Raw genomic sequence first — 14,034 nt, forward strand, 5'->3', positions numbered from 1 at the left:
AATACATGAAACTACATATAGAAAAGTCTAACTATAGGCATACGAATATTAGATACATGCAATTTCTGATCTTTTTGATATATCAGCCATTGGAAAATCCCATGTCAAATATACTTTTCAAGTAAATATTCTAAATGAGGTATTTTTTTGGAAAAAGTATATGTCAATATTTAATTTATGATTCATACTAATTATATATTAAAACACATAATTAGTGTTATTCTAAACAACGTTTTTGTTCATTAAATTTGTGTATATTTACTTTGAAGAAAAATATGATATCAATCAAAAAAATTATACGTGAATCAAACCGGCAGAAAAAATACGATGACCAAATATCCTGCCAACCATGATAAAATTACTCAACAATTATTCATAACATAGTCTACACCATTTTAAAATGATGTATCTGAAGAAAAGCAAACCAAAATAGTTCTATAAATAATGTTGAAAAACTAAACACCAGAAAATCATACGAAAAAAAAGAATTTTGAAAAAGTAATCAATCCTTCTCAATCTTTATCTGCTTTTTCAACTTGAACACAGATGCACCATCTTGAGTGGCAGCATGGGATCGCTTTGCTGGAGTAATTAGCACACTGTCCTTTGTTAGATCTATTGTGTTTTCAGCACCAGCGTCCTTAGTAGAGTCAGCAGCACAAATTTCAGAAAAACTGGCCATCATATTCTGTAGGGAAAAACAATAAATTTAATATAAAACAACATATGGTGATTTAAAATAAATATCAAACAAATAAATAAAGTATACCCTATAAAATGAGGGAAGTGCCATGTGTACGTGACAATTAAATGAGGACTTATAAAATAAGCCTCAAATGTATAGTATTAAGATTAAGATTAAGATATTAAAAAGATAACACTATATATATAGTTTCTTATCAAGTACACATCAAAATACATGATATCATCATTAGATCTTATCAAACTATTTAATCCTATCGTCTATATGTACGTAAACACCAAATAAAGTAATGTTACTATTACTAATGTATAGTCCATATTTATAGATGAGTATAATTACAAACTCAAATAAGGTAATTTTGTTTCGTAATCAATGGGGCCTATGTTCAAAAAAGAAACGATTACACGAAAATTAAACGGTAGAGATAAATGTCAGACGAGTTACAGAAATTTGGCCATATTTTTTGTGACTGCCTGCCTATCCATTCTTATGTGTCATAGTTGTGATCAACTCACATATTAATTATATTTTATGAAAAAGGAAAGATATAATTTTTTATATTGATTAGTTTTTTCTTTTTTTCTTTTTGTTTTAGCATTGATCAGTTATTTCTATTTCAAACCAAACTCTATTCTGTATAAATTTGTTGCTAAGTTTTAATAGTACAAAAACAAACACAAAACAGTTATACAATGAGTTATTCATCTTTTACTAGCATTTTGTTATTCAATCTTATTCTGTTGTACTCATGCTTTGCCATTGATGTTGATTATGATTCAAAAGCTCTCATTATCAACGGAGAAAGGCGTCTTATATTTTCCGGTGCAATCCATTATCCAAGAAGCACCGTGGAGATGTGGCCCGACCTTATTCAAAAAGCCAAAGATGGTGGCCTTGATGCCATTGAAACTTACATATTTTGGGACGTTCACGAACCTGTTCAGCGCGAATATAATTTCTCGGGAAATTTGGATTTTGTCAAATTTTTCAAACTTATTCAAGAAGCTGGACTGTATGGCATTATACGGATCGGTCCTTATGTATGTGCTGAATGGAACTACGGAGGGTTCCCATTGTGGCTTCACAACATGTCTGGGATCAAGCTAAGAACTGATAATCCAGTTTATAAGAACGAAATGCAAATTTTTACCACAAAGATCGTTGACGTGGCAAAAGAAGCGAATTTGTTTGCATCACAAGGTGGACCGATTATTCTAGCTCAAATTGAGAATGAATATGGTGATATCATGTCGCATTACAACGATTCAGGGAAGGTATATATTAATTGGTGTGCTCAAATGGCTCTAGCACAAAAGATCGGTGTTCCATGGATCATGTGTCAGCAACCTGATGCTCCGCAACCAATCATCAATACTTGCAATGGACATTATTGTCACAATTTTCAACCCAATAATCCAAAAAGTCCTAAAATGTTTACTGAAAATTGGATTGGTTGGTTCCAAAAATGGGGTGAAAGGGTTCCACATAGAACTGCTCAAGATTCAGCTTTCTCAGTTGCGCGATTTTTCCAAAATGGTGGTGTATTAAACAATTACTACATGTACCATGGAGGAACTAACTTTGGTCGTACGTCAGGTGGACCGTATATAACAACATCATATGACTATGATGCACCGATTGATGAATATGGAAATTTGAATCAACCAAAATGGGGACATCTTAAGGACCTTCATGCATCAATTAAATTAGGTGAAAAAGTTCTTACAAATTATAGCACAAGGAACGACAAGGATCTCGGCAATGGAATCACACTAACAACATACACTAATTCCACTGGTGCAAGATTTTGTTTCTTGAACAACAATGACACTAACAATGATGCAAATGTTGATTTGCAAAATGATGGTAAATATTTTGTCCCTGCTTGGTCTGTGACAATTCTTAATGGTTGTAATCAAGAAGTTTTCAATACTGCAAAGGTTAATAGTCAAACATCAATAATGGTGAAAAAGAGTGATGATGATAATAAGCTCACTTGGGAGTGGAAAATGGAGCCAAAGAAAGACACCATGCTTGGAAATGGAAGTCCTAAAGCATATCAGCTTTTGGAGCAGAAGGAGGTAACATCGGATGCTAGTGACTATTTATGGTACATGACTAGTGTTGATATCAACGACACTTCAATTTGGAGCAATGCAACTCTCCGTGTGGACACGATGGGTCATACACTTCATGGCTATGTTAATAGGAGGTATGTCGGATACCAATTTAGTCAAACGGGAAATCAGTTCACTTATGAAAAACAAGTTTCTTTGAAGAATGGAACAAACATTATAACTTTGCTTAGTGCTACAGTTGGGCTTGCAAATTACGGTGCATGGTTTGATGAAATAAAAGTCGGCATATCAGGAGGTCCTGTTCAATTGATTGGAAAGAATAATGTGACTATGGATTTGTCAACCAATTTTTGGTCTTATAAGGTTGGTTTGAATGGTGAGAGAAGGCGTCTATATGATTCGCAATCGCAACCACAACCACATGGTGCATCATGGCGCGCTATTCCTATTGGACAACCTATGATTTGGTATAAGGCAGAGTTTAAATCTCCTTTAGGAACAAACCCGGTTGTGGTGGACTTGCAAGGCTTAGGTAAAGGACATGCTTGGGTGAATGGTCATAGCATTGGTCGTTATTGGTCTTCTTGGATTACACCTTCCGATGGATGTAGCAACACGTGTGATTATCGTGGAAACTATACCCCGGAAAAATGCAAAACCAATTGTGGAAATCCATCACAAAGGTGGTACCATGTGCCAAGGTCATTCATGAATGATGGCTTGAACACATTGGTTTTGTTTGAAGAAATAGGTGGAAATCCTCTAAGTGTTCAGTTCCAAACGGTGACAACAGGAACTGTTTGTGCTAATGTATATGAAGGTAAACAGTTAGAACTATCATGCCAAAGTGGACAAGTAATTTCACAAATCCAATTCGCTAGTTTTGGAAATCCAGAAGGTCAATGTGGTTCTTTTAAGAAAGGCTCTTGGGATGCTACAAATAGCCAAGCTGTCATGGAAGCTGCTTGCGTTGGAACAAACAGCTGTGGATTTAGTGTGACCAAAGAAATGTTTGGTGGCGCAACAAGCGCTAATAATAGTAGTATAGCTAGATTAGCAGTGCAAGTGACATGTTAAGTCTATATATGTTTTCTATTCTTCTTTTTTCGTTAGAGTCTATGTATTCTCCACGTCTGTTGAGTTAAAAAAATAGTGCTACATTTAAGTCTTTGTTGGTTTTAGTTGAAGTGACAATGAAATTTCCAGGCAAATATTAAATTCTCTATAACATATATAACTTTAAAAGAACTATTAACCAAAGTTCTTGACAATAAGCTTTGGGATTTCACTTATATTATTCAACTTTTGCATAGCAATTTAGTTTCTCAACTTTTGCATAAAATGAAATTATTCAAATCAAAGTTCTTGACAATAAGCTTTGGGATTTCACTTATATTATTCAACCTGCTACTAGGATGCAGTAAGGCACTGCAAAAACTCTAGTCCAACGTTGACTATCAAGCACAATGAGTATTAAAATCTGTTTCTTTAAGATTACAAATGTTTTTTTTCTCAGTACAGAGGCATACTGTGCCACAATGGATAGTGTCGATGACGAAGAGCTGATACTGTGGCTGGACTACATAGAAGAACCGGGGTGCCAATGTAGAAAAATACAAATAAAAATAATGAGGGAAATAATCCTTTTGTAGTATTCAATCAAATGAGAATTAGTTTACTCTATATTTGATTTCGCACTTTCATTTTGTCCGATATTTTCTCTTCAATATCAACGAAGAACACTCTACTTCTAACATGTTATCTGAGCCTAAAACAACCAAAAATTTATAAGAAAGCAAATGTATCAGTTTGCTTCTATATATAATATATTCATACTTAGCATATAATTATAATTTATAACAATAGCATTTACAAATCTGATATGCAAAAACCACTATGGAGAATTTTGAGTGGACACACTTGTACAAGCCTCTTTACTAATGCGCCAAACATTACTCCTACTTGGTGTAGCTATTACTTCCTTAGATTTGACATCAAAAGATTCAAGTTCTAAATTTGAAGTACTATCACAACATTGTCCGTCTGCTTTGTCCATCTTTTGAAGTAAGGATTGCCTAATATGTGAATCCACCACCCAAGTTTCAGAAAGATTTATTCCAGGAGAGGAACTTAGTGAATTAGAATTGCTTAGACAATCCTCTTGTAATATATCTCCTATTCTAGATAATATGCTGAATGCTAAATTTCCAAGAACTCTTGAATAAGCTTCCAAAATGGAATGTCCAATGTCCTACAGAGATTAAGACATAAATCAAATCACAATTAGCACTGAATTAGGACAAACTTTAGGACGCGGCAAATTGGGAAGAACTATTCATTGCATTATTACTATAACAGAAAAAGTTGCAGTATACTGTATACCATGAAACTTACCTTGCCATATTGAACTTTAGCAACATCAAGAAAAGTTTGAGGAAGATTAGGATATCTGATTTTAAGCAGCTGTAAAAGTGTTTCCGCACGATCCAATAATAACTCCATTTTATCAAATTCTGATATAGAGCCCGTCACAAAAGACCATGAGGTTCTAACTGGTGATTTGCTGCAGACTTGTTCGATAGTTCTCTCTTTCAATGAGAATATAAGAGATTCCAATTTATTAATAGTCTCAAGGGCCGTATGCTCGGATTTCAAATTGAGAGATTTAAGCATGTCTTCACCACAATTTGATTCAGCTGTCAATACCTTGTGCAGTTCCTGTCCGAGGTTTGCCTTTCCAGACTGCAACATACGAACATCAAACATATCAATGAAGATCGATTTAATTAATTCATTAAGGTTTGCGCTGAATGCAGTCGAATTTAATTTGATTGAAGCTATTCAACATTACAAGACTATTATTACCTTTGCAAGTGCATCTTTAATAACTTCTGGCACAGGCATTTCAAGCAAAACATTTTCATTGATAGATTTAGCAGCCTTGAATACTTGACGTACCACCCTTCCTTGATGAACCAGCCTCTTTCTTTCGGTATCAGAAAGACCAGTTTTTGGTACCTGAGGTGATGGAAGCCACCATCTTTTACTATGCCGCACACTCGTGTCTCTCCCTTCAGTTCGGCTTCCTCCCTCTCCATACCAAAACTCTGTTTTCACCATTGAATCAAGTGCCTCCTGCCAAACAATAATCCAAATTTCAAATAAGATGCAGAAGCCTAATATGTTATTAATAAAAAATGAACAAAGACTTTTCTTAGTAAAGAGATGACATACGATAAGCATAGAGTCCAACTTCTGGAGTGCTGGAAGATTCATGTGAATGTCTCCACGAGCTTTTGGAGTCATTATCTGTTCCAAGAACAAGAGTCTCTTATTTTGCTGCAAAGTGATGCATAAAATAGTTTATTTTTTCTTATCTAGCTGAAATGAAAGATACCTCAAAGATTCCACCATTGCCGTTGTTTTGCTTAGCAGGAACTAGCTCCACCATATAGTTAGTCGGAGACAGTAACCAATCCATTTCTCTTCGCCATTTACTTTTCCTTTCTTCAGATAATGGTTCCAATTTCCACAGCTCACCAAAAACAGTAACTGCATATGAAAGAAACGGGGTAGTAAAAAACTGTTGATGTACTCTTGCAAGTTTAAGATATTTCTCTGCTTTCGGCATTTGAACAAAACAACTTTATAAGCTTCATGCAACAAATAATAAATTTTATGAGTTTAATGTAATTTCGGATTGATAAGGTTGTTTAGTAGTTTCTATGAAGAGATAAGGTGATATGGATTTGAAACACTCAACTGACATTACTAACAACTAATTACCAACATTTAGCGTTCGAAATAAAACTTTAGAGTAATTATGAAAGCAAACAAACAAGAGCATACATACCTGATAAATTTGTGATGGCATTAGAAAGTGCCAAAGCTGTACTAATGCCCTTAGTTCCTCCAGTAACATCTTCACCAAGTAAGAGCTTCGAAAACTTTTCTTTCATGTCTTCAATATCGGAATGTTGAATAGCATAAGAAGGCTTTTCTTTGACATAAACTTTTTGAGGACTTTCCGAGAGTTCCCATTCTTCGAGACCTTGTTCATCATCCCTTTTCATTGTTAAACATTTTGAAGAGAATGATCCAAAAGCATCTTTACTTGAAGAACAACTTGAATCATCTTCATCAAATGAATCAGTTATGCATCCATCTCCTCTACTTGTTCTACTTTCTTCTTCATATGATTGATTATTTACAATGCAACTTTCAAGGCCATTATATGTCATAATTCCTGAAAGGTACCATTATATAAATTCATAAAAAAATCATGATTTTTCCAAATGGGGTTATACTTAAATATTTAAAAAATATATATTATTACATATAACTAAATATAGTCTAGAAAGAACAAAAATGAATCCTTAGACACAAAAAAGAACTAACCAAAAAATGAAATGAAACCTTGCTGTCAATACTAAAATGATGCAAGAATATATTCTCTCTGCTGTTGGACAAAATAAGCTATGCAGGCATACATCCAAAAATAGCATAAGACTAAAATCATGGTTTACAATAAAACCATAATAATATAAAAAAATTAATACATGATTACCCAATTAATTGATATTATTTAGGCTTTATGAAATCCAAATTATTTGCATTGTTATTGGCAAATACCTCAACTAGACTCATTTAAAAAATTGTTTAATGAGCTCCCTAGGAGGGATTGTTCGGGAGAATCCGAATTTGATTTCTGTTGGAAACAATTTTTGGCCAGGTTTTCCGAACCTCGCGGCCAAACTCTAGATTACTGGGTCCCTTTCTTGTGAGAACCAGAAGGCTAATGCCAAAAAAAAAAATACTAATTCACAAATACTACAAGAAAGAAAATAAAAAATAAAAAAAACAAATATGTCACAAATGGTGAAAAGTGAATAATTGAGATTCCATGACATCTTTGTCACGGATATCATTTACTTAGTTTATACAAAATTGTATACGGCTTCCTAACAAGGTCAAGGATATATCTGCAATTGCAGATCACCATGACCATGATGACATATTAATGTACTATTTGCAAGTTAGTATACTGTCAAGAATATATGTTATAATTGTTGGGATTCACATATTTATTTATGTCCTAATGATACATTATTAACATAGCATAACAATTAATATTAATAAGCTAATTGTTGTTAATTGGTTTTTTTTTTTTTTAATAGTTGATCCTTTTTAAAAAATGTATGCTAGATCTAACAACTAGGAGGTTCACACTTTTGAGAATGACATAATCAGCCGTCAAATATGACCCTAACTATAGATTATAGATTATACATAATAAACCACATATAGCCTCACATGCAAGTATTATGGTGACATTTTTTAATAAATTTGATTTTTATATACAATGACAGTGTAAAACCAGTTTTACACATACATCTATTCAAATCATGACATGTTGACATTTGAGGCTATATTTTAGGAACAATCATATAAAACTAGCACTGTGTCTGTGATATGATTTCATTGAATGCATATGTAAATAAAAATTACCGTCGATGCATAGCAATTAACTTTTTTATTTTAATTTCAAGTTTGGTCATAGAAATTGAGAATAAAGTTCCATGAGCTTATAAAAACAATTTTTTTGTTGATGGATACTATATAAATATCTCTCTTGACTTTGATTCTTGAAGTTTTCACACTGTCCTAGTAATCTATTAGATCCAACTTACCTAAAATTTTTTTTCATGAAGAACAATAAAATAACATAGAGGATGTTTCTGAATTGTAAGGAATGAGGACAAAGAAAGGTAGTTTCCTTAAAAAATTTAAGACATGGGCAGTGAAAGGTACAACCCCACTATGAAACCACACTAACTCCATTGAGGCCCCATGTTTCTTTTTCCCCCTTTAGATTTCCTTTTTTTGCCCTTTAAAAAAACTTCTAAATGTATTTTCCAAATTTTTTTTGCCTTGAAAAAAAACTTCGGGTTGTGTTTTCCGAACTTTTCCTAAATTTGAACTAGAAAAACTTCAAAAAACACGTTTCGAATCTTTTTTCGAGGGCAAAATTAGATTTTCGAGGATAAAAAAGAATCATGAGGTCGGAAGAGAAGCTTTCCGACACATTTTGTGTATCTCTTAGGAGGGACCGGGGGGAGTGAAACTGGTAGTAGTTGGGCTTAATAAAAACACTCATGGTCCACCAATATGTTGGTCCATGGGTTTGTGATTAAGAAATTTGAAACATAATAACCTTCCATTTTAATGTTCTATATCTCACCCTCTCCTACTTGCTTACTCTAAATCAAAAGGACAGGACCAATATCACATCTAAAATGATAGCACGTAGCAAAGGGTTTATATTGTGGGATTCCACACTTTGTCTTTAGAGGGGACACATCATTTTCGTGCTTAAAACGGTAAGTGTCATTGAAGAGTGATGACTTTTGTGACAGGGTACATGATTTTTGGTTAATTGATTAATTTTGTCATTACATCAATTTGATGATGTAAATTAGTCAATCCGTACAATTTTGAGGGGTAAAAATGATCAATCATTAATTTAATCCTCTTTTTCTTACAAATTATGAGAAAAATTGAAAAAAAAAAATTAAAATGGTTAATTAGTACTCCAAATGATTTAATTTATATACATATTATTGTTTTTTTAAAATTATTTTGAAAAAATTAAAATTGTAATTTTAAGATTGAAATCGTCTGATCTGATCGACTACATGTGGTCATGGGTGTCGATTGTACCCAATCCGGATTCTTTTGAATGGCAAGTTCATGTGCTTGGTATGTTGCAGAAAACAACATTGAAGGTTTAAGATGCCTATTTATGACTCGTGAGGCAGGACTGTAGGATAGGTATAAATGTGCCCTATAATAAAGGACTTTCTCAAACTTAGAAATATATATATATAGTCTGGTACCACCATTAGAATTTAGAAACATAGAGAGAAGTATCTATGGTTTTCATTTCAAATTCAAATCTAACTCTCATACAACACTATTGAGAATGTAACTAAAATAACTAGCATCATACATTCCAAAGTAAGCTTGCCAAAAAATTAACTATAAAAGTATTTGTACCCTTCCAAAACTATAAAAGTATAATTAAAAAAATAAATTTAAACTAATAAAAATATTAAAGCACATATATAGACATAGTTTAAAAGTATGAACTTACTTTCTTGGTCATGAAGAAAATCAATGCTAATTTTCCTTCCCTTGCTGCAACAAGGGAGTCCTTTCCTCATCCTAAACATCTCTTTCACCTTTAACAAATGTACTGTGGCTTCAATAACTCTTACTCTGACACCTTCACCAAACAATGTCCAAAATATATATTATTATTCTAAACTATTTTCAATAGCTCAATTACTATTCATAAAAATAAAAAATAGGCAAAATTATACCGGAGGTCCTTTATCTTATTTTTTTGTAACACTTTAGTCCTTTATTATTTTTTTATAACACTTTGGTCCTTTATTTTATTTTTTTTGTAACACTTTGATCTTTTATCTTTTTTTTATAACACTTTAGTCTTTTTTTTTTTGTAACTTTTTGTTCTTTTATCTTATTTATTTATAAAAAATAAAGGATCTATATGTTACAAATAAAAAAATATAAAGGATCAAAGTGTTACAAAAAAATAAAATAAAGGATCAAAGTGTTACAAAAAAAAATAAAGCACCAAACTATTACAAAGAAAAAAATAAAAAACCATAGTGTTAAAAAAAATAAGATAAAGACCTTCGGTATAATTTTGCCTAAAAAATAATGCCAACAATTTTCGAAATTAAATGTATACTGAGGAAGCCATGGGCCACCATGTCACAGTATTTCATATTAAAATTAAACATTTAATTTCACGTACCAAGTCACGTTTCATGTACTAATTTCAATTTACATCTAAGATAAAATGTCAGAATCAGCTATGCTACATATTAAAACCCAAATTGACGCTCAAACAAATACCATACTTTTATCAACCAAAAAGAAAATAACATACGTCCCATGAGCTTGGCTCAATTGGTTGGATATCGCATTATATATGCAGGGGGCCGGGGTTCGAACCCCGGTCATCCCACTTATCCATCTTAAGGGTGGAATTTCTAGCTGTTAGGCTACTTGACCAAAAAAAAAAATACCATACTTAAGTTAAAAATATGTATTAACAAAAACAAAAACTCAAGAGCAAGATTGGATTATCTTATCTTTGAACTTATGAAAAATAATTTATGCAAATAAATAAGATTTTATGTTATTCATAAGTTCTTACTAACGAATATTGTATCTTCATAAACTATTATTTCGTAAACTATCTCAAGTTATAAGTTATTTTACATAAAGTAAAAAATAAGTTAATTTAAACGAAATCTTACTTTTCCGATGTCCAAACTAATTAATCGCCTGCTTTATGAAACAAAAACATACAAAGGGTTTTGACATAAAATCATGGGACCTGGATTCAATGCATTCAATTATCCATGCATTCATGCATTCATGCATTGTGAGTCTTTGGATGCAAATTTTGGTGGCCCAAGTTTAAAAATGAATGATTGTGATTAACCTGCAGTCAAAATTTGACTGCAGGGAATCCAATTCCAAAATCATGACCTCTAATTTTATAACATGGTTTTAAGTTTTAACTTTATAAATATTTCAAAAAAGTTGTACCCAAAAAAAAAATCAAAAAAGTTTCTAATTTTGTCAAATTTCACTGATAATAATTCTTTATACAATATGTTACTATTAACTAAAGAATAAGTAGTTAAATTTACAGATCAAATTAATAAACTAAAGCGACATTTTAATAGAGATGAGTAGCCTTTTAAAATATTCATAAAATCTAAGGGTGTTTCTGTTTCATAGAGACTAATTCGGTAATCTTATACAGATAAATTAAACTCTTGCTTATAAAAAAAAATAACTTTTAAATAATCATGGAGTATTAAAAAATTGGTACAAGGGAGTGAACAAAAAAAATCATTTAAGGGTAAAAGGGTAAAAGTACAATGTAGAGCAAAAGGTATTAATTAATGGTAACTTTATGAAACATTGGTCAAAAAAATCAGAAAAGGGTATGAAATCAGAATAGTAAAAAAATCCATTGGTCACGTAGATTCCACACTCTATGTCTGATTTTTTTGCATAAAGAACAAAAATTCAAAAAGTTTTGCAAAAGCAAATGAAGATTAAGGAAGATCCAATCACAAAGAGAAACAAAAAAATATACTAAAAAACAGAGAAAGATACTTTTAACAACAACTTTCATTTTCAAAAAAAAAAAAAAAACTAAAACTAAAATAATAATTTGAAGTTCAAAGTTGAAAAGTAATGAAATTGAACAGAACATACCTGAGATGGCATTGTTATATGAGATGATAGCAATGGTGCTGTAGAAGAAGAAGTAGAATGAGATTGAAGAGTGATGAGAGAGTTTGAGAGAGAGAGAGAGAGAGAGAGAGAAGAAGAAGAATATGGAGGAATGGATTTAAGAATGGAGAGAGGAATGAATGAAGGAGGCTCCTCTGTACAGTGACCGAAGATGGACCGTTGAATCTGATTGGACCTGGTTTTTATTGGACGGTGTAGATTGTTTGAGGGATTGGTAAAGTGGGTCCATATTTTAGGGGTAATGTCCTATCAAATCAAGAGCAGTTTTTATTAATGATGTGATGAACAAGTTTTTGGATTTTCAATTTTCAAATTGTCGTGTCGTGGTTACTCCTCTCACTAGTCATTCTACTATTTTTTTTGAGAAAACTAGTCATTCTACTATTAGTTAGTAGGAGTAGTTAGCTCCTAGTAATTAGTTAATGCTACTTTTCAATGTAAGCAAAGATTTTTTCAGATTCATCAAGAAATTTTTGTATTTGATCTATCATTTATTCGATAAATTTAAAAATGAATTTTTACTTTCATATATATATATATATATATATATATATATATATATATATATATATGACCATCTAAAATAACATGAAATTTCTATTTGATAAATTTAATAATGGAATTTCTATTTTTTTATTACTTTATAAAATAACATGAAATTTTACCTAAGTACGTCTATGAAATATTCATATGAATATTTCTAATGAATCTCTTAGTTGTTGAGAGGGTTGCCCAAAAGCAGTATATTAAGGCATATCAAGTAAAACTAACAATTAAACCGGATAGAGAGATGGCAATTAAGGTTGATGTTTCCATGATTATATAATGTCAAGACTGTTGGGATTGATTGCAATGTAAGTCGCACATTGCTAATGAAGAAAAAGAAGGAGGTTAAAAAATAGCTATTGAAAGTCCCACATCGCTTAGAATTGTGAAGCAAGGAGGAAATCAAAGCTATATAATGGACCTAAGTTATTTGTTTATAATTACACCAAGCAGTAACACTTGTAAGCACTTTAAGTTTATATTTGTGTTTTTTCTTTTTCTCTTATGCTCTTGTTCAAGAGTATTTGAGATGTAGTTCAAATATTTACTTTGGAGAGTGTGGGTGTAATGAGGCATGGGGTGATTTAGAGTGAAGTCTATGTGTTGTAACAATTTTCACATTGTGTTTATTCTCTGGTTGTCGGTTTTGACAACGGCCGTGGTTTTTTCTCCGATTTGGAGTTTCCACGTTATATTCTTGTGTTGTTGATTGCGTTCATTTATTTTCTCTATGCCGGTTTTTCCCAACAACTGGTATCAGAGCTCTTGGTTTGATTCAGGAGGAGGGAGTTCTGTTGTGAAGTTTAGGCTAGAGAAAATTGATGGTTGGCTTATAGAAAATAAAGTCAAGAATGTGTTGATGCAATCAGGGTTACACAAGGTCAGCTTGGAGAGGCGGTGGTAATAATACTCAACAACAGTCTGGAGAGGCGGTGCTAAGAATACTCGGGTTACATCTGAAACAACAACTTATTATGAGGATGCGGAGGTGCTAGTGGAAGTTGGGAATCGGTGGAGTGTTGAGTCATGGACTTTGGAAGCTCCTATCACATGTGTTTGAAGAAGAAATACTTTTGAATCCCTAGAGCTAGTTGAAGGTGGAGTTGTTCATCTCGGTGACGAAAAGCTTGTAAGGTTCAAGGTATGGGTGAGTTTCTTTTAACATAATGCGAGGTATTTTCTTGAACTTTGATGCATAGATAGTAGGTAGATACTTGTTAGATAGTTCTACTATTATTGGTTATGCATCTGTTACTAGTGGTGATTCTCATGTTTTGGTTAACTTGTGTATCTTCGGGTGGGTACTTGTTAGTGACATGAGTTTAGTTGGACTAGTGAAAC

At 32.3% G+C, this 14,034-nt stretch overlaps 2 protein-coding genes across 2 annotated transcripts; one reads left to right on the plus strand and one right to left on the minus strand.

The window, feature by feature from the left end:
* The first annotated feature begins 1,395 nt into the window (after positions 1 to 1,395).
* LOC123904261 (beta-galactosidase 7-like) lies at positions 1,396 to 3,858 on the plus strand. Its single transcript, XM_045953944.1, has one exon. The coding sequence runs from the start codon at positions 1,396 to 1,398 to the stop codon at positions 3,856 to 3,858; it is 2,463 nt and encodes an 820-aa protein (XP_045809900.1).
* Positions 3,859 to 4,565: 707 nt separating this feature from the next.
* LOC123907517 (rop guanine nucleotide exchange factor 14) lies at positions 4,566 to 12,285 on the minus strand. The gene is made up of 8 exons (XM_045957820.1): positions 12,109 to 12,285; positions 9,935 to 10,066; positions 6,635 to 7,027; positions 6,179 to 6,333; positions 6,016 to 6,090; positions 5,647 to 5,916; positions 5,176 to 5,523; positions 4,566 to 5,032 (listed from the first exon to the last, which is right to left on the minus strand). The coding sequence occupies exons 2-8, from the start codon at positions 10,011 to 10,013 to the stop codon at positions 4,676 to 4,678; spliced, it is 1,677 nt and encodes a 558-aa protein (XP_045813776.1). The 5' UTR covers positions 10,014 to 10,066; positions 12,109 to 12,285; the 3' UTR covers positions 4,566 to 4,675.
* Between the last annotated feature and the right edge of the window lie 1,749 nt (positions 12,286 to 14,034).

Source organism: Trifolium pratense, linkage group LG2, assembly GCF_020283565.1.
Source record: "Trifolium pratense cultivar HEN17-A07 linkage group LG2, ARS_RC_1.1, whole genome shotgun sequence".
NCBI classification, from domain to species: Eukaryota; Viridiplantae; Streptophyta; class Magnoliopsida; order Fabales; family Fabaceae; genus Trifolium; species Trifolium pratense.

Excerpts from the sequence above, each read along its gene's own strand:
- LOC123904261 (XM_045953944.1), top strand. The coding sequence starts at position 1,396 with ATGAGTTATTCATCTTTTACTAGCATTTTGTTATTCAATCTTATTCTG.
- LOC123907517 (XM_045957820.1), bottom strand. The coding sequence starts at position 10,013 with ATGTTTAGGATGAGGAAAGGACTCCCTTGTTGCAGCAAGGGAAGGAAA. Across the intron at positions 5,917-6,015 it reads AGTTGGACTCTATGCTTATC|GAGGCACTTGATTCAATGGT; the intron begins GTATGTCATCTC and ends ATTGTTTGGCAG. Across the intron at positions 5,524-5,646 it reads TTAAAGATGCACTTGCAAAG|TCTGGAAAGGCAAACCTCGG; the intron begins GTAATAATAGTC and ends CGTATGTTGCAG.